At 51.2% G+C, this 20,764-nt stretch overlaps 1 protein-coding gene across 1 annotated transcript in view; it reads left to right on the top strand.

The window, feature by feature from the left end:
- The window catches only part of TRAPPC9 (trafficking protein particle complex subunit 9), a 635,977-nt gene that overhangs the window by 515,944 nt on the left and 99,269 nt on the right, over positions 1 to 20,764 (top strand). The window contains exon 20 of the mRNA XM_064268117.1: positions 8,776 to 8,866. Coding sequence (XP_064124187.1) covers positions 8,776 to 8,866 — 91 coding nt within the window. The remainder of the gene's footprint in view (positions 1 to 8,775; positions 8,867 to 20,764) is intronic.

The following is a 20,764-nucleotide window of genomic DNA, read 5'->3' as shown; positions in this document are numbered from 1 at the left end:
GAGGATTACATGAGATAATTCATAGATAAATAACTCACGCTAGGTGCCCAGTCTGAAATTGCTCAAACATGCCATCAGGATGCATTGATAATTATTGTTGATTGGAATGTGGAAGTTGGAAACAAAGAAAGATTTGTAGTTGGAAAATATGGCCTTGGTGGTAGAAACGATGCCAGAGAACTCATGATAGAATTTTGCAAGACCAACGACTTCTTCATCACAAATACCTTTTTTCAACAACATAAATGGTGACTATACACATGGACCTTGCCATATGGAATACACAGGAATCATATCAACTACATCTGTGGAAAGAAACGATGGAAAAGCTCAGTAACATCAGTCAGAAGGCTAGGGGCCAACTGTGGAACAAACCATCAATTGCTCATGTGCAAGTTCAAGTTGAAGCTGAAGAAAACTAGAAAAAGTCCATGAGAACCAAAGTACGACCTTGAGTATATCCCACCTAAATTTAGAGACAATCTCAAGAACGGATTTGATGCGTTGAACACTAATGGCTGAAGACCAGGCAAGCTGTGGAATGACATCAGTGACATCGTATATGAAGAAAGCAAAAGGTCATTAAAAAGATGGGAAAGAAAGAAAAGACCAAAAGGGGATGTCAGAAGAGACTCTGAAACTTGCCCTTGAATGTAGAGCAGCTAAAGCAAATGGGAGAAAGGATGAAGTAAAAGAGCTGAACAGAAGATTTCAAAAGGCTGCTTGAGAAGACAAAGTGAAATGTTAATGATATGTGCAAAGACCTGGAGTTAGAAAACCAAAAGGGAAGAGCACACTTGGCATTTCTCACACTGAAAGAAGTGATAAAAAAATTCAAGCCTCAAGTTGCCATGGTGAAGGCTTCTGTGGGCAAAATACTGAAAATGCAGGATGCATCAAAAGAAGATGGAAGGAATACACAGAGTCACTGTACCAAAAAGAATTGGTCAGTGTTCAGTCATTTCAGGAGGTGGCATATGATCAAGAACCAATGGTACTGAAGGAAGAAGTCCAAGCTGCACTGAAGGCACTGGCGAAAAACAAAGCTCCAGGAATTGATGACATACCAACTGAGATGTTTCAACAAACGGATGCAGCACTGGAAGTGCTCACTCATCTATGCCAAGAAATTTGGAAGACAGCTTCCTGGCCAACCGACTGGAAGGGATCATATTTATGCCTGTTCCAAAGAAAGGTGATCCAACCAAATACGGAAATTATCGAACAATATCATTAATATCACACACAAGTAAAATTTTGCTGAAGATTCTTCAGAAGTGGTTGCAGCAGTACACAGACAGAGGACTACCAGAAATTCAAGCCAGATTCAGAAGGGGACATGGAATGAAGGACATGTCAGATGGATCCTGGCTGAGCTGAAAGCAGAGAATACCAGAAGGGTGTTTACCTGTGTTTTATTGACTGTGCAAATGCATTTGACTGTGTGGATCATAACAAATTATGGATAACAGTGTGAAGAAGTGGAATTCCAGAACACTTAATCATGCTCATGAGAAACCTGTACATAGATCAAGAGGCAGTCCTTCTAACAGAACAAGGGGACACTGCATAGTTTAAAGTCAGGAAAGGTGTGTATCAGGGTTGTATCCTTTCACCATACTTATTCAATCTGGATGCTGAGCAAATAATCCGAGAAGCTGATCTATATGAAGAAGAACAGGGCATCAGGATTGGAGGAAGACTCATTAACAACCCATGTTATACAGATGATGCAACATTGCTTGCTGCAAGTGAAGAGGACTTGAAGCACTTATTGATGAAGATCAAAGACCACCGCCTTCAGTATGGATTGCAGCTCAACATAAAGAAAACAAAAATCCTCACGCCTGGACCAATAAGCAACGTCATGATAAACAGAGAAAAGATTGAGGTTGTCCAGGATTTCATTTTACTTCCGTAGTCAACACCCATGGATGCAGCAGTCAAGAAATCAAAAAACGCACTACATTGGGAAAATCTACTGCAAAAAAAAAAAAAAATCTAAAAGACCTCTTTAATGTGTTAAATAGCCAAGATGTCACTATGGGGACTAAGGTATACCTGACCCAAGCCGTGGTGTTTTCAGTCATCTCACGTGCATGTGAAAGCTGGGCAATGAATAAGGACGACTGAGGAAGAATTGATGCCTCTCAGTTATGGTGTTGGTGAAGAATATCGAGTATACCATGGACTGCCAGAAGAACAAACAAGCCTGTCTTGGAAGAAGTACAGCTAGAATGCTCCTTAGAAGCAAGGACATTGACACTTTGTCTCACATACTTTGGATATGTTATCAGGAGGGATCCGTCCCTGGTGAAGGACATCATGCTTGGTGCAGAAAAAGAGGAAGACCCTCAATGACATGGATTGACACAGTGGCTGCAACAATGGGCTTGAGCGTAACAGCGATCGTGAAGACGGCACAGGACTGGGCTGTTTGTGTTCTGTTGTGTATAGGGTCGTTATGACCCTGAACCGACTCGGAGGTACCTAACAATGACAACAGGTGCACAGTAAGAGTGGTTGAATGGACATCATGCTTTTCTGACTGGTATTTGTGGGCACCCCCGTGTGCAGGGCCAGAGTGGGTGACCAGGGATGCCTTCGATACCCCCGCGCTTGGAGCCGCAGCTGTCCTCTGAACTCTTGTTGCTGGTCTGCATTCTTTGTTGTGTGAAGCACCGTGTTCCTACGGGAAGCACAGACTGCTACGCAGCTAGGGGAGCGGGGTGCCAGATGCTGGCCCTACTGCTGTGACCAGGGGGCAGGGAGGAAGTTTCATTTGAGCAAGAGCCACCCCCAAGCCAGAGTCTCAGGGCTCAGCTCCGAGCGCTAGTTACCAACGGGAAAGGGTGGGGTTGGAGTGGACTCCAGGTCACCTGGCCAGCTGTGCGAGGTGGAGAGTGGCCAGCCAGCAGGCACTGTGGAAGCGAGGAGGAACTCTGCTGTGGGATGCTCCAAGGAAAACTGAGCTGGGTACACATAGCAGGGAACTGGAGTTCTTAGGGTTCGGGGGCCCAGGGCTGTTTGTCATTAAACAGTGCATGTGGTCCGGGAGATTTGCACCAAGAGCGATTTTACCGCCTCCTGCTGGCTGTTTCATTGCCTGTGCCCCCCTAAGAGGCTGGAGCAGAACCAGGGGGGACAAGGACCCACAGGCTGTTTGGAAACATAATTGCTGCATCGTTCCAGGGTGGCTGGATACAGGCCAACAAAGGAGGCGGTGTCTTCAGCACCACCGACCAGTCCCAGGGGCTTCCTGCTCGGGCGGAAGTGGGAGCCTGGAACCCAGCGTGACTGCCTCTGGGCCCCTGGCAAGTGCTGCAGGATCCTGCCTGTGGGGAAGGCCAGGGCCTTCTGCCCTTCCCTGCAAGGAACCCATCTGATGACTTTGGTGGTGTGCCTGAGAGGGCTCAGAGTCTGGGCTCCACGTAGACCGCCTGGGCTCAGCCTTCGACTCTGTGACTCCCTAGATGGGTGGGCTTTCTTGTCTTCTCCCTGGGCCTGAGTTTTGTTCTATTTTAAATCTTTGTAATGGAAATAGCAGCATCTATCTCGTACCTCGAAGCCCTGGTGATGCAGTGGTTAAGAGCTCAGCTGCTAACCAAAAGGTCAGCAGTTTGAAGCCACCAGCTGCTCCTTGGAAGGCCTGTGGGTCAGTTCTCTGTCCTGTAAGGTTCCTATGAGTCTGAGTCACCCTCACAGCAATGGGAAGAAAGTCTCATACCTACTGTGTTCTGAAGACTTAATTTGAAAATGTTGTTGTGTGCCATCGAGTCAATTTCAACTCCCAGCAACCCCGTTTGACAGAGTTGAACTCCCCCATAGAGTTTCCTAGGCTGTAATTTTTACAGGAGCGGATCAGCAGGTCTTTCTCCCGCGGAGCTGGTAGGTGGATTCAAACTGCCAACCTTTCAGTTAGTAGCCAAGTGCTTAGCCCTTTGCTCCAGGGCTCTAAAATAGTAAGTATTAAACTGAGAAATGCATGTTAAACAAGTAAGACAGGGTCTCCCTGTGGTAAGCACTTTGGAAGTGTTATCTGTAATAGCAATAATGATAGGAATTACCGTCATGGTCATCATTATTCATCGACCTCTTGCCCCAAATGCCAGGGTCTGTGCATTGAAGACGTCGCAGCCCCAGTCGCTTCTATCATGTGATACTGGCCAGTCAAGCAGCTGCCTTGCTGACTGGTCAACAGCTTTGCCGCTCATGAGTCGAGGCTGTTTGGGTGGTTATGGGGCCGAAAGGGAGGGGGAGGTAATTAGCTGTATTAGCTCAGCTGTATAATCTCATGGCTCACATCCGAAAGCAAATTAATACAGAAATACACTGTTGGAGTGATTTCCAGAGCCCCAGTCCCTGGCCACTTGGAGATCACTTGCTCACAGGCCCCCTCTCTCTCCTGGCTCACCCTTTCCCAGCTCCCTCATCCTGGTGGCTCCACAGGCACAGTGGGGCTGCCTCTGTGTCCCCACCTCCAGAGCCAGGCGTGATTTTGTGTGGTTAGAGAGAGGAGTTTGCCACAGTGGACATGAATTCCAGAGAGAATCAGGGAAGGAAGCTGGGCTGAGGAACGCCATCTCTGGCCTGCTGGAGCCGTGTACATGCCCACATGTGTGCAGATCTGCAGAGTAAGGGCGGGTTGGGGTTTTTTGTCTGTCCCCCAAAAGCCCACCGGCACTTCACAGATGCCAGTCCTGTCCTGGCTGACAGCCCAGGGCCAGGGGCGGTGGGTACTCTCTGAGGTTCCTCACCGAGGTTCCTCACTGCTGACGCCCAAAGCCCTCTGTGACACACATCACTGGCGCAGGTCCTCACGTGGGAAAGTAGGGTTTGCTTTTTCCCAGACAGTGGAGCTGAGGACGGCTGTCTCCCCGAGCATGCGCCCTTACTGTCTGTCAGCACAAGTCACTGTGAGAGGCCTCCACCCTGTTGCTGAAGAGTGAAGCTGACTGGCCCCTGTCACTTCCTGCTGCCCCTGCCTCTGACCGCTCTGGCACCCTACACAGGCTCCCCGCCAGGTAAGGGGTGTTAGCGCCCCTCAGGAAATGGAGCCTGACGAGAGGAGGGAGATGGAGCCCTTAATGAAACACTCCGCCCTGATGGCAGCAGCACCCTTTATGGGGGAAGGTGCCCAAGACTGCAGCGTCAGAAGGATGGGGCACAGTGGCAGGTGGGAGAGCAGGCAGGAGGGGGGGAGGCACCTGGCATAGATGCAGCGCAGCTCCGCGTTCTGACACCTGCAGGCCTCTCTGAGCCTCGGTTTCCTCCTCCACCTCTGCTCTCTCGCCACTTCCTTGAATGTCTCCGTGTGCGCCTCTGCTGGAATGCTTCATGCACCCCTCACTCCCTCCCCCAAGAAAACAAGTGTTATCAAGTTGATTCCAGCTCATGGCACGCCATGTGTCAGAGTGGAACTGTGCTCTGTAATGGCTTTCAGTGGCTGATTTTTCAGAAGTAGATAACCAGGCCTTTCTTCCAAGGCTCCTCTGGGTGGACTCCAACCACCAACCTTTTAGTTAGCAGCCGAGCATGTTAAATGTTTGCACCAGCCAGGGATGCACTCCGTCTTCCATGGACTCTCCCAGGGGACTCAGTGCAGATATCCCCTCCACCGGCAAGCTTTTCAACCTTCTGCAGTGGCTACTGCTCCCTCAGGGCCTCTGCAGCCCCTTCCCTTCTTAATTGCAGCCTCCCTTCATCAGGTCACGTTTCTGTGCAGGTCTGTCTCCCCACAGGCCTGTGAGCTCCTTGGGGCCAGGGTCACAGTCTGAGCTCACCATCCGCAGCCATGTCTCACAGCCCCACCCTAAACATGTGCTCAAGAGCTATTTGTTGAATGAATGAATGAATAAGTGACTGAATGAATGACTCTCATCTCCCGGGACTTTTGCAGGATCCAGTAGGATAATTAGAAGTGCTTCACAAAGTATGGAGCAGTAATAATGTCATTTCAACAGACGTGGCCTGTGTCTAATGAGATGGAGAATATTGAGTTCTCCAGAATTCTTCTTAGGGAGAAAAGTGCCTTTGGAAGAAACACTTTGATAAATTGCTTGTGGTGGAGTAAGATCCCTCAGGGAATCTGAGGCAACAGAAACAATGGCGAATTCCTGAGGTGAGGAGAGAGATTTCTGTCTCCTAAGAGAGTGGGGTGGGGGTAGCAGAGAATACGGAATGGAGAGAATAGCAATTGTAGGGGACATTTATTTAATGCCTGCCACGGGACAGGAGCACTGTTCCATTTACTCCTCATGACAGCTTCATGAAGTTGGTTATTTTGCCCATTTCACAGATCATGAAACTGAGACCCAGAGAGTTTAAGTAAATGGACCAAAGCTCATCAGTGGTGGTGTCAGGACTCAGAGCTAGGCAGAGTGTCCGGAACTCCTGTGAGCAGAGAGGAGGCTGATGGGGTTTCCTCAGGCGGCGGCTCACCTGTGTGACCCTAGACTTTTAGGGACAGTGGTCCAGCTCTCAGATTCTTGGCCAAGGGACTTATGGGGGACATAGGGGTGGATTAACCAGTAAGCAGGGTATGCCTGGGGTAAACTGTGTTTGCTTACTAATCTGTAGTGCACAATTTCACATCAAAGATGTGAAAAACAGGTGAAAGTGTGCACTGCTGGTTAGTAAGTAAGCACAAGGAAGCCCGTGCATACCTTGCTTATTGGGTAATCTCTCCCTGGGAGGACAAGTGTTGAGCTTGGTGTTGAGGTTGGAGTGGAGCGAAGCAGACAGCAGGAGTGACGACTGGAGGCAGAAGTGCCCTGAGCAGAGACCCCTGGCCGGACTTGAGGTGTCAGGCTGTAGAGTTACCCGGCCTGCAGCCTCAGGCTGTGTGTTGAGGGGCCGTGGGCTGTGGACCCGAGCGAGGCAGGGGTCCTGTGCTACTTCCCCAGGACACTGTGCTCATTCTGCATTCACTTATTCATCAAACAGGTATTTACTGAACAACCACCATGGACCAGGCACTGTTCTAGGCCCCAAGGAAGAGGGCTGTAGCCGCCCAGCTCCCAGGCCAGTGGGGGCGCCCACCTCACGAGAAGGCAATCACACCCAGTCGATTAGGGGCTGCCTAGGGGGTGCTGAGGGTCTTTGGGCCGAGGTGAGGAGTCCGGGAGGCTTCCTGGATGCGGTGGGGCTTATGGCATGGAGTGTGGGAAGTCGGGTGTCCTGGGACCGCCACCGAGTTTTGGAAGAATGGAAAGGTGTCCAAAACAGCCAGAAGTAGGGCTGGGGGTGGGAGGCTGGGAAGGCAGGGCTCCTTGGTGCCCTGGGGGCTGGGATGTCTCCGCACTGGTTGCCCTCCAGCAGGGGCCCAGCGCGGTGTGGCCTGCGGGCTCTCTCAGCAGCCTTTTGTCCCTGCGTGTTCTGTTTTTATGGTGATGTGTCTGGCCCTGCTCACTGCCCCTAAGGCAGCCCCCCACCAACAATGTTTACAGGGAGCCCCAGACACACACATCCCTTTGGCAGAAGGGACCCAGGACCTGGCCTTCGATCCCCCCGGTCCCTCCCCATGCACCCAGCCTCTGCTCTGTTTGACCCCTCTGTCCTCAGACTTGGCCAGTGTGGTTTCAGTGGACACACCGTCTTCTTCACCAGACCACTAGCCTCTCACATTCGAGGTCCTGTGGGACCCCGTCCAACCTCAGAGCTGACCACCACCCACCTCGCTGTCCCATTTCCAATACCACCTCTGTTTGCTGGTGCAGCTGACTTGCGGAAGGAAGAAAGGTGGCCCCGTTTTCCCCCTTCCCCAACCACTGGAGAACATCAGATGCCAAATTCTCCCCTTCCGTTGCAACGTAAATACTGTCTAATTTACTCAGGAACAGGGCAACAGGCCCACAGGCCCTCCCCAAGCTTCAGTGGCTCTTCCGGGTTAGCGCCCACCCAGGAGACTTGGTTTCCGCCTTTCTAAACCTAATTCTCCATCCGCGGGCATTGCTGAGAGACTTTGTGACTTCCTCCATTAGGAACTGGCTTCAGTGAGTCCCATTCCTAACACCATGTAATGACATCGGGATGTGTAGTACCACAGACACAAAGCCAGCACGCGCCCACAACGCCGAGACGCGCAGCGGCTGTGTTTAACAGGATCACAGTTGACATGTGGTATTAAGGAAGAGCAACTTCCTGTTTTCTTTATTTTCCCCAGTGAAAATCGCTGCTGGATTAGGATCACCCTTGTGGATTCCCCTCTTTCCATCATGGATTTGGGGGCCGGGGAGAGGCTCTGGAGGCCTGCATCCTCACTGAGGCTTCCACATCACCTGAGAAGAGGGAAGACGCAGATTGGTGGGAGGAGGTTCCCACCGGGTCTTCTGTCTGGAGTGTCGCTTCTGTCTGGAGGCGGCTTGGTTTTCTGGAGCTGCCGTAAAAAAAAAACTACCACAAGTGAGGGGCTTTAAAGAATAGGAATTTATTCTCTCACGGTTCAGGAGGCTACAAGTCGAAGTTCAGGGAATGGCTCTAGGGGGAGGGCTTTCCTTGTTGGTAGTCCCAAGAGTTCCTTGAAAATCCTTGGCGTCTGCCCTCCCCTGTGTGGGTCTCTGTGTTTGATCTGCTCTTTTATAACTCAGAAACGATTGGGTTTAGGGCCCCACCCAATGCTCATATGACCTCATTAACATAACAGAGGAAACCCCTATGTCCAACAGGGTCCTATTTGCAGGTACAGGGGGTGGGATATCAGCACATATTTGGGGGGACAGAGTTCATTCCCCAACAGGGCCCAGCAGGAGCGGGTTTTCCTTGACTGAGGTGTACCCATCTCTGAAGCGCCAAGGAGAGGCGAGCGTGGAAGGACTCCTGAACCAGCTCGTCCTGGAGCACGTGCAGCTGGCCCCTCTGCAGTGGGGTGAGTACCGCGTGTGCACAGGACTCACAGGCCCACGCACTCTCAGCTGTGCGGGATGGGGTCCGTGGATATGGGCGTGCGCTTCGGAGCTTCGTGGGGGCGGTGGGAAAGCAGAGGCGGTGGGCTGCGTTGGCGTCTTTGCAGTAGTACCAGGGTCAGCTGGGTGTTGTTCCACCTGGCAGCGCACTTGGCAGGTTTGTCCTGTTGCCTGTCAGTGCCGCACACACTTGTGAGCTGCTGATGGACACCGAGAGCGGCCTTGAGTTCTAGTGGCTGTGGTCGGCCAACTTCCCGACAGCAGTGGCTGCAGTCCAGATAGGTGTGCTTTCTGCAGGTATTCATGGGTCTTAGAGTTGTTTTGGGTGGCGTGAGAGGACAAGTGTGTGGCCGCCTTCTTCTTCACCCTCATTCTCTGGTCAGTGTGGACAACATATATCCTGTAAACATTGTAACTAAGGTTTATGCACAGCCCCCAAGAGGCCACTGCTATTTACAATTCGTGTTGTTATTAGCCGCCGTCGAGTCGGCTCTGACTCATGATGACCCCATGTACAACAGAACGAGACACGAGCCAGTCCATTTAACCTCAGCACCATTTATGTGAACGTTTGCTTCCCGTTGCTCCTAGAAACTTTTACCCTAGACAGTGCCCTTCTAAATAGCATTAAAAAATATTTTGCTGAGAAACAAGCTAAGCACAAGAGTTTTGCTGAAGGAGACTGGCTTACTAATTCTCGGGAAATGATTTCATCATGTAATTTATTTTGGGTCAAGTGCCGACCGTCGGCTATTAACATACGTCTCTTCTTTGTCTTTTTAACCAAGAAATCATCGAATATTAGCATCTGGTTTTTACCCAGGATCCTCCCGTTTGCACGCTGGAGACCCATGAATTTCATACCAGCGTCTTGAACAGAAAAACACATCTCCTTCCACCCCATCACCCCCACCTCTTCTTGGTCCCCTGATTCCTTCCTCAGTGAAGGCTGCCAGGGGCTGGGGGGCCGTACAGCCATGGCAGACACGAGTGGGTCAGGCAGCTCCTTCTGTGGACTCCCTTCTTGTGGCTGATCCATCCTGAGTGAGGGAGTACCGTTTCTGCAAAGGGCTTCCCTGTTCAGACCTCTGGAGCCGAGACACTTTTTAGATTGAAATGTCGTATCTCATGATCACCTGGGCACCAGATTTGGACAGCTGAGGGGGTCAGACCCGGGACCTTCCAGCCCATGGGATTGAGACTGGCCCTAGGCTCTGCTCCTTACTGCAAACCACTTCCCTGTCTTTCTTCTGCTTCAGAGAGTTACTGGGCACTGTCATCTGTCCTGTGCACTTTTGGGATCAGGCAGCCCTGGGCTCAAATCTGAGCTTGATCACGGACTGGCTGTGTGATCTTAGGCTAGTCCTCAGTCTGTCTGAGCCTGAGTGTCCTGATTCATGGAGTGGGATGATAATACCTGCTGTGTGGAGTTACTGTGAGGGTCAGATGATGCCTGGTACGTGCCCAGTGCCATCCTCCCTCCCTGCACCATCCTCCCCTCCAAAGCACGCCCGTGGCCTCGCCCCATCCCACTCCCTACCTAGCTTCCCTTCCCCACAGGGAACATGGTCCAGTGAGGGCTGGGTATACTGCGTACTTACGCGGGCCCCATGCAAGGCATGATGACATGGGGGAGCTGGGTACACTGTGACACTCACATGGGCCCTGTGTAAGATGTAATGACGTGGGGGGCTGGGTACACTGTGACATTCACATGGGCCCAGTGCAAGGTGTGAGGTGACATGGGGGAGCTGGGAACACTGTGACACTAACATGGGCCCAGTGCAAGGCATAATGACATGGGGGCTGAGTACATGCCACACTCACATGGGCCCAGTGCAAGGGATGATGACATGGGGGGGGGGCTGGATATATGCTACACTCATATAGCCCCCATGCAAGGAGTGAGGTGACATTCAATGACGCCGTTGACCTTGTTTCACTGATGCCCCTGAGGGGGCAGAGGAGGAGGCAGGGAGAGAAGGAACTTCAGCTATAAGAGCGTTCTCGTCTGAAGACGAGGAGGGCCTTCCCACAATGCACTGGTGCACTGGAGTACAGGTGAGGAATCAGGTGCACCTGGGCTTAATTTGTGGTTCTGCTGCGTGCTGGTGGGTCTCCCAGGACAAGTAACGTGGCTCTGAGCCTCAGTTTCCCCATCATAGGAAGGGTGGGTGTCTTCCTTGGTCGCCTCTCCGCATTGCTGCAATGGTTAGAATCTGGAGGAATGACATTTGCAGAGGTGTTCGGCAAACAGAAATCCCTAACGGCTGGCAGAGCGCAGATTTGGGATAATCACTCATCTTTAAAAGCTACAGAGTATTTTATGCAGACATTTTGTTATTCCTCAAAGATCAGCTCCGTTCTAAGAGCCACACGTGCCGGGGCCTTGGTGTCCTAGGCTGCACAGGACCCTCCCTGGCGCATGCCTCCTGGCACCCACTGCTCTCCCTGCCTCAGGACTGGCCCAAGCGGTGCCCCAGGGCAGGCCACCGACAGAAGAAAGCCCCCGGAGCACCCCGAGCAGTGTGTCTCCCAGCACCTGGGGGATGGTCAGCAGGGGTGGGGATGAGGGCCTGTGCACCTGGCGCACGTCAGTCCTAGAGCGTTACCCCCGCCAGGGAGTCAAAGGTGGCCCAGCAGTCGCCACCTTTTGCTGTCTTCGTCCTTGGAGAGTTTGAGAAGGTTGTTCTGGGGACCCATTTGCATGGTGGAGAAAGATTGGCAATTTGGACGCCAGCTCTTTGTCTTCTAACTGTAGCGAGTCCCCGTGCCTCTAGTCTGGCTCTGGCTTGAGGAGCAGCGCAAGGAAATGCTTTCCAGACCTGGCTTGACTTCCCAGATCGGGGCCGGTTACCTGCCTCACTAAGATGGTGGCTCATGGGTATGACACAGTACGAGCCGCTGGGTGGCTCAAACAGCATAAATAATGAACGGGACGTGCTTACCATGTGTGAAGGGCTCTGTAGAACACTGGAGGGTGAGAACTGAACTATATAAACTATAAAGTGATTGGAAGTTTGTTCTGTTTCTGTAATATTACTAAGGTTTGAACAGAAAGCCCATCTGAACCTAAAGTAAGTTGCTTTTCCTAAAAAAAAAAAAGGGATTAATAGAAACGAGACAAAAGTTGCACTAACATAGTGTGTCAGTCAAAAGAAATAAAGTCTCCAAGGAACGAGCATCGCTGCCACCGTTGTTGGAGGGAGCTTGTGGCGGTCTGGTTTCCCTCAAAGACCACCCCGGAGGACTCTGGGAGAGGGCGGTCCTTTGCTGCAGCCATGAGAGTTTCTGCACAAGCATGTTATTTTTCTGTTTGGCAAGGGATGACATTTGGGTCAGCTGTTGTAAACGCATTTCCCATGAACACCAGTATGTTTGCAAACAATGCAAGTATTAATCTTTTTATTCTAGGAAAAGTGCATGCCTTTTGTTTTTTGGTGAAAGTATACACAGCCAAAGATACACCATTTCAGCAACTTCTACACAGACAATTCAGTGACATGGGGGACATTCTTCAGGGTGCGCTACCATCCTTGCTATCCTCTTCCACATTATTCCACCTCCATTATCAAACTCTCTGTGCCTCAGCTTCCCCTCCAGCCTTTCAAGTTGCCCTTGTCAACTTGATCTCCTGTAGATAATTCCTAAAGGCGACACTGAGATGGTGAGACATTCCTGCCGGGAGTCCTCGCCCCGAGGGTGTGGACAGTGTCCTCAACGTTGTCCTGGCTGGGGCCCAGACAGGACCGCTCACCTCTGTGGGTCTCAGCCCCCATGGCACCGCCGAGGCCTGTTTTTCGAGTGCGTATCACCTGCCAGTCAAGGTGTGAGGACTTCACACTGTTCCTCTTATCCTGCCCCCGGCCCTGCAAGCTTCTTCCCTTCCCTCTGCAGACGTGGAGATTCAGGCTCAGCTGGGAAATGACTGACCAGGTTCAAACGCAGGTCCCTGTCTCACCGTGAGAGTCCTGTATTCTCAGTAGAAAGCTAGGAAAGACAGAAAAGGTGGGCAGAGAAATGACCATTCTCCACCCTCCAAAACACCCTCCGTTTCATTGTTGTGCACTTCTCAGTTGGTTTCCTGCCTCCAAGTTTTAATTTTGTTCTCAGACATGATCATACCGTGTGTGTCATTGGGGTCTTTGTCTCCAAGGACAAAACACAGACATTTCCGTTTATGACCACGTCTCAGACGTATACTCCTGGCTGCACTGTGTGTCGTCAGGTGGACACAGATGGATCGGTAATCGTTCTACTGTTAAATGTTTAGGATGTTTCAGAGGTTTGCTGTTAACACAAGGTACATGCGGTGGTTCGTACACATGGCTCTTCCTGTGTTTTGGGGTCATTCCCCCAGCACAGATTCCCAGATGCTGTCAATGTTTTATAAGATCTTGGCAGACACAGGGTTACCATCTGGTAATTGCACCCCCATCGTGGTGTAGATGAACTTGACCTTGGAGCTCAGCCCACTGGGTTTCCATCCTAGTTCTGCCCCTTCCTCCCAGTGGGGCTTTACTTCAGGAAAGTTCTCTGAGCCTCAGCTTTCTCATTTATAAAATGAGGTGCTGAAGGTTCCCATCTCCTTTGGTAAAGGCTTGAATGAAAAGCCCCATGAGTGCAGCGGAGATGTCTTCACCTGGCTGTCAGACAGGAGTAGAGCACGGGGAACCCACCTGGGGGTTCCTGGAGCCAGCCCAGGTAGGCGGTGGGGGTCCAAGAAATTGTCGTCTGGGTCGCAGGTTAGAGAGGAGGAAGCCGGGGCTCTGGGGGTGGCTTCAGCACTGTGTACTTCTGCGGAGGACCCATGGGCAGAGCTGGGGTGTATGACAGGCAGGACCCAGACAGACAGCTCCCCAGAGGCCTCCTGTCTCAGGTGCATGGAGGGTCCTGGGAACTGGGGGGCTGAACCTCCAGGAGGGAAGGAGGGAGCAGGGCTGGGCCTGTCCTGCCTGTTGCGAGGACGAGAGCGCACCCGACTGTCCATCTCGAGGACTGCCTTACAGCTCCCATAGATACATGGTCACAGTGAGGAAGGAGCTAACCTGTGTGCCCCACTCCTCTCATGGCCCCATAACAGCTACGCTTCTTCCTCCTCCTCCTCCAGCCTGCATTAGCTCTTGTACCTTCCCAGACTCCTCGCTGATTTGGCTGTGCCGTCTTTCCAGGCATCCAGTGAGCACCAGTGAGGTTTCAGCCGCATTATGGAGGTGATATTTTCAGCACTCGCTCTCCACCTAATTGCTGAGCAAGCTGCACCTGTGAGCTGGAGTTCTGAGCTGTGACACAGTAGGGCTCGTGGGAACACGCGGAAGCCCATCTAGGAGAGGAGGGCAGACGTGGGACAACTCATGGCAGACACTCTCGGCACACAGAGAATCCTCCCTCCCTTCGGGGCTCACTGGAGCACCCTGACTCTTCACACGCATTTTTCACCTGACTCTCACACATCCGTGGAGTCATTGTTGTTGTTAGTTGCCACCCAGTTAGTTCCAACTCATCGTGACCTTCTGTACAACAGAAGGAACCGTGGCCAGGTCCTGTGCCGTCTTCACGGTGGCTGGTGTGTTTGAGCCCATTGTTATGGCTGTTGTGTCAGTCCCTCTCACTGAGGGCTTCCCTGGTTTTCACTGACCCTCTGCCTAACCAAACACGATGGCCTTTTCCAGCAATTGGTCTTTCCTGGTGATGTGTCCAAAGTAAGTGTGCCAAAGCCTCGTCGTCCTCGCTTCGAAGGAGCATTCTGGTTTTATTTCCTCTAAGAGTGATTCGTTCGTTCTTCTGGCAGTCTATAGTATGTTCTGTATTCTTTACCAGCATCACAGATCATCATTACTAGTCCCTTTTTAAAAAAAAAAAAAAAAAAAATCTCAGAGAAGGAATTTTTGCCTAAGGTTTTGTGGCATGCATTGGTTCTTTGATTGCTTGATTCATTCAACAGATACTCCTTTATGAACATCTGCTGTTGGCCAGGCACCGTTCTAGGTGCTGGGGACCCACAGATAGATTAAACTGACCCCTGCCTTGGAGAAACTCCTGTCTGATGGGGGTGGGGACCCAGGTGGGTAAACAGACCATCCACACACACCGCGTGCCAGCACAGGGCTAGCGTAGATATCATGGAGGGCAAGAAGGAGATCAGAATGGACCCCCATCCCTGCCCCACCTTGTTCCAGAAGAGCCCACAGAACATGTGGAGATGTGGTAGGGAGCCCGCAGCACTGATAGGCCCCGCCTTCCTGGGGCAGACCACCTGGACGAAGCTGGGGCCATTGTGCTTGAATGCTGCCTCCTAGACCTAAGTGGTGCCCTCTGCATTCAGCCCCCTGCATTCAGGAGTCTGGATCCCAGAGCAGGGCCCCTGAGGAGAGGTTGCCCCGGCCTCCTGGGCTCCACAGGGACGTGTACCCCCACTCCCTGAACGTCCCTTTCATTAAATTTCATAACGTGTAGGTTTGGATGGGGGTTGTTGGTTTTTGATGTGAATTCATGCAGAATGGCTGCTAGAAGTTACTGCCCATGGTCCTGTCTTTCCTGGCTTGGGTGAGGGAGCAGGAGGTGTCCTTTGAGAGCCAGTCCCCACCCAGCACCCAGCAGGACAGTGCAGCCTCAAGGGGCCAAGAGCGCCAAGCTCTACTGTCACTGCCCACTGACCCTCGCCTGTCGCCTAGTAACCTAGCAACGGCACTGGCTGCAGATTCCTCCCGCTCATCAAGCAGCTCCGAACATCTGCTCCTTGCAAAGTGTCCGTCAGCACTTCTGTGCTTCACTGATGAGGCCTGGGTTTGGGCAAGCAGAGGGACCAGTCAGCTGGGCCGAGGAGGCCCGCTTCTGCCATAGCTGGCGGCCATCTGGTCAGAGGCCCGGCAGCCAGGTAATGGTGGAGGGAGGCCAAGAAGGCTGGGGTTAACAAAGAAGAGGGTCATTCACTTATTTTTCTTCATAAAAGGTATTATGTTCCTTTTAAGGGACAAAAAAAAATTAAAAAGTGGAAACAAACCAAAATCCCCATACACAAACAAAAGCCCAGACCACTCCTAACCCCCACCCAGCGAGGACACCACTGTTGGGTCCCCTGCTGTTCATTTATCTAGATGGGGCCTGAGCCTGCTCCCAAGGGCAGGGGTGGAGCGAGAGTAATGAGCACCCAGGGACAATTTCTAAGTTGCGTCCCCGCCCCCACCCTGTCCAGATTTCAAGATAAGTAGACATTGATAAAGGCAATAAAAAGGAAAAGCCGAGCACACCTGAGACCCACATGCGATTTCCTGCCACACCTGCGTCCCGGGCGGCTGGTGGGCTGACAGGCAGGCTCCGGGGGCGCCTGGCCCCCAGTGGCTCGAGCAGTGCCTCCGGGGCCGCTGAATCCTCCCAGCCGACACTGAGAGCCGCGGCAGCAGAGAGCAGCCCCGAGACATGGCTGAAGCGGGCAGGAGCTTTCTGGAGCAGCTCAAGTCCTACAGAGCTTGGTCTTGGACATATCACTGGACCGTGTGGTGTCACCGCCTCTGACCCAGTGTGGTCTGCACCTCCCACACCCCCTAGTTATGCCACTGGTGCCCCCTTAAACTTACGCCCAGGGCAAGTGCCCCTCTCCACCCCCCCTCGCTACACCAGTGCCCAAGGGCCTACTCGGTGCCAGGCAAGTCCTGAGCCCTTCCTTCTCTCTCCTCACAACAACCAAGAGGAAGACCTGTGGTCTGTCTTATTTTATGGTGAGAAAATGGAAACCTCGAAAGCTGAAGCTGGAAGTGGCCCCACTGGGCTTTGCACCCAGGCCGTCTGGCCCAGAGCTCCCTTTTTTTCACTCTGCACTGTGCTGTCTCCTTTCCCCATCTCGCCCCCTCGTCTCCCCCCTGCACCCCTCAATCTTTCATTTAGTCCAAAATGTCTCAGTTTAAAAATAATATTTGGTAGCCTGCTTTATTGTGATGGTTTCCCCCAACAGAATAGCTGTGAGGAGCGTGCTAAGTAACTTTCTGTATCACCTCATTTAGTCTTCACAATAACCCAGTGGGGTAAAGGTCATTGTGTGCTTTATGGCAGAAACTGGTGAATGAAAACGTTACATAATATGTCCCCAGAACTGCCGCCCCCACTTCAGCTGGTCCTGCTCCCTTTCAGTCAGTGCCCTTGCTGCAGCCCAGGGCGAGCGTCCTCAGGTGTGACTCTGGTTGTATCTTTCTCTGCTGGGAATACTTCCCAGGTCCCATTATCCTGAAAGTCAATCCCAGAGCCCTTACTGTGTCCTAGAAGGCGTGACCTGACCCCCCTCAAACCTCTCAGTCTCTACTCCCCCAGCCCGGCCTCCCATCCCCACACTCCAAGCACCCTCAACTGCCGCCACCTCTTCCTGTAAGCCCCGCTCCCCTTCTCTAGGCCTTCATTCATGCTGTTACTACAGTTTTACCTAGCCCTCTTCTTCCAATTTAGGTTCTTCTAGGGAGCCTTCTCAACCACCCCCTGCACCCCACACTCTCATACCCCTATCCCCTTATGTGTTCCCATAGCCCATAACAGCGTGGTTCTCCCTACATTTCCATTGCCTGAGTCACCCACTCTGGGTGGGTGCCGTGAGAACACTTTAGCAGGTGGGTGTCCAGTGTTTGTTGACTGGAGGAAGTGATCCATGATTGAAGACCATTGCTGCACACGTGTTCAACATGATTTAATTGGCTCCATGTTGGTATGCACAAATGTGTTTAGGCATTCTCTTCTTTTTGAGGATCAGATGGTTTCCAGTTTTTCCACGTGTGATGCTACGGTGGGCATTCTTGGACATGCTCCTTTGTGCGTGCCACTGGTTAGTTCCTGAGGATCAGCTTCAGAGGAGTGTTACTGGCAAGAAGCACACGTGCTATGTGAAGACTAGTCTTAAAACACTAGTCCAAACTTCTTTTCTTTTATGTCTGCCCCATTTATCCATCCATCCGTACCCCACCCACTCATCTGTCTCCATCCATCCTATCATCCGTCCATCCATCTATCCATCCATGGAATCATCCATCCACCCACTCATCCATCTATTTGTCCATCCCTCACCTACTCATCTATCCCCATCTGTTCTATCTTCCATCTATTCATCTATCCATCCACGGAACCATCCATGCACCCATCCATCCATCCGTCCCTCACCCACTCATCTATCCGCATGCATCCCGTCATCCATCCTTCCACCCATCTATCCAACCACAGAACCATCCATGCACCCATCCATCCATCCATCCCTCACCTACTCATCTATCTGCATCCATACCGTCATCCATCTTTCCATCCATCCATGGGACCATCCATGCACCCATCCATCCATCCGTGCCCCACCCACTCATCTATCTGCATGCATCCCATCATCCATCCTTCTACCCATCTATCCATACATGGAACGATCCATCCACCCACCCATCCACCCATCCATCCATCCCCCACCCACTCATCTATCCCCATCCATCCTGTCATCCATCCATCCATGGAACCAACCTTCCATCCATCCATCCATCCATCCACCATCCATGGAGCCAATCTTCCATCCATCCATCCATCCATCCATCCATCCATCCATCCATCCATCCATCCATCTAATAGCAGCTACTGAGCACCTTCTGTCTACTAGTTTGTGCTAGACTCAAAGGTCTTCTCTGGAGTGCCCAAGTTCTTTACCCCTTCCTTCAGATGCCTGCCGCTTTCTGTAAAAGAAACATTTTCTTTTGGAAGGGGAATTTCTGTGGTAGGTTTCATTTTATATTGATGTGGGAGAATAGGACTTGGAGCCAGCCCTGCCTCCGAATCAGGAAATCAAAGGTTCTTACAGCCCTCTCCAGTGTTGTGAGCTGTTTTATTTGTGGCCTCAGCCTTCTTGGGCCAGGACAGGCCGTCCAACGAGAGATGAGAGACGCAGTGTGAACTTGGATGGCACAGCAGACTCTGAGTGCTGAAAGAAGAGCAGACACAAATGGGTCTTTCAGGTTCTGAGGAAAAGCTCAGGAAAGAAGCCTTCTGGAGCCTTCACAGAGTGCCAGGTTACCAATCCTGGTAAGCAAAGAACTAATAAGAATGGGCTAAAAATAATATACTTTCTGCCTTCCAGAGTCCAGGTTGGGACATAACTGAGCCACAAAGCCAGGAAATGCCTTGTCAATGCAGACTTTCACAGTAATCGACATAACTACCTTTAGCAAGAATACTTCCTGTGACAGGGACTTAGCTGGGTGTTTAACATCTTTCATGTCACATGAGTCATACAACGACCCGACAAGGTAGGTAAAAATACCCTTGTTTTACAGAGAGGGGACCTGAAAACCAAGATTAAATGACACTCCCACGATCACCCAGCGGGTAAGTGGCAGGGTGGAGGTTGACGCTGGGAGACTTGGTCTCATAGGACTGCCATACCAGAATGCCACAGATGGGTGGCTTGTACAAACAGAAGTTCATCGTCTCAGAGTCTGGCGGCCAGCAGTCCAATTCAGGGCTGCAGCCATGTTGATTCCTTCTGGGGGCTTTGAGAAAGGAGCTGTTCTGTGTTCTCTTCTAGCTTTGGGTGGCTGCTGGCAATCCAGTAGTCAATGAGAAATGCATCTGTCTCTTGTCACATGGTGTCTGTCTTCCCTGGTGTGTGACTCTGTTTCCATGTCTTTCCTTCTCTTTTATAAGATGCCACTTAGAAGGATTAGAACTAGGACCTACCCAACTGTGGTGTGACTTTGTCAATTTAACTGATAGTACCTACAAAGAAAAACCCTGTTTCCTCAAAGAAGGTCCCATTTACTTGTGCAGGGGTTAAGCCTTCAACGTATCCTTTTCGGGCGTCATGGATCAATTCATAACAGCCATTTTCAAAGACCATCATCCAGCATGTTGTGTGTCTAGTTGCCTCCATGAACAACTGCCCCTTTTGCCACGAGACCAGAAGAACTGGATGGTGCCTGGCTGTCATTACTGATGTTTGATCAAAGATCCTATAGAAGTATCCTGACCCAAATGGGGAAGCACACAGAAGAGAATTTCAAATTCTCAGTGAAATCCAGACTTTCTGGAGTCATAGAGGCTGGATGAACCCCTGAAACCATTGCTCTGAGATAATCTTTAAACCTTAAACCAAAACTGCCCCCTCACATCTTTTTCAAACCAAAAATTAGTTTGTGTCTTAATAAGTAAAGTATGTCTACTTTGAGCATTGTGCTCTTTTAAAGAGCTATCTATGTGATAGAAATTGACAACAGCAACTCACATGGTTAGATGAGAAGCTTAGGGGGCAGTGAGTCTAAGTCAATGGTGGTGGAACCATTAGGAGAAGGATGGTGAGATGTTCGCATAACTTGAAGAATGTAATTGACATCACTGAGTTACACATGTAGAAATTGTTGAAATGGTGTATGTTCTGCTGTGTATATTTTCACCCCCACCCCCCCCAAAAAAGGGTAGTCTGACTCAAGGAGGAGAGCCCAGGGCACTCGACTCTAAGCCCACACTCCTGATCTGTTGTAACTTCAAAATGGGGGCAGTGCCCAGCATTTGCTCCTTCCCTGCCAAGATCTGTTCATTCCCCACTGCAAGGAAGACCCCGTGAACTTGTTTCACTATAAGGGGCTTATCCTCTGGTAGAACTGCTGTCGTGAAGAGCAAAAGTCACTCGCGGTTTTTTTCCACTTGTTGAACTGAATCGAGTGTCCAGGGACAAATCATCACCAAGGGCCTTGGGTAGAAGGACACTGTCAGGAGATGCCTGTGGAAGGTCAGGAGACTGAGCCTTTGAAGTTGCCTTTCAGGCTCAAGGTCTGGCTTCAAAGCTGCCCGAGGCCAGTGATTCTGTAAGGACTGCTCCAGTTGCCTGCTCCTCAGTGGGAAGGAGTTATTTCCCG

Source organism: Loxodonta africana, chromosome 14 (genome assembly GCF_030014295.1).
Source record: "Loxodonta africana isolate mLoxAfr1 chromosome 14, mLoxAfr1.hap2, whole genome shotgun sequence".
Classification (NCBI taxonomy): Eukaryota; Metazoa; Chordata; class Mammalia; order Proboscidea; family Elephantidae; genus Loxodonta; species Loxodonta africana.
The sequence above is the reverse complement of the archived record's forward strand: the minus strand, read 5'-3'. Positions and strand labels throughout refer to the sequence as shown.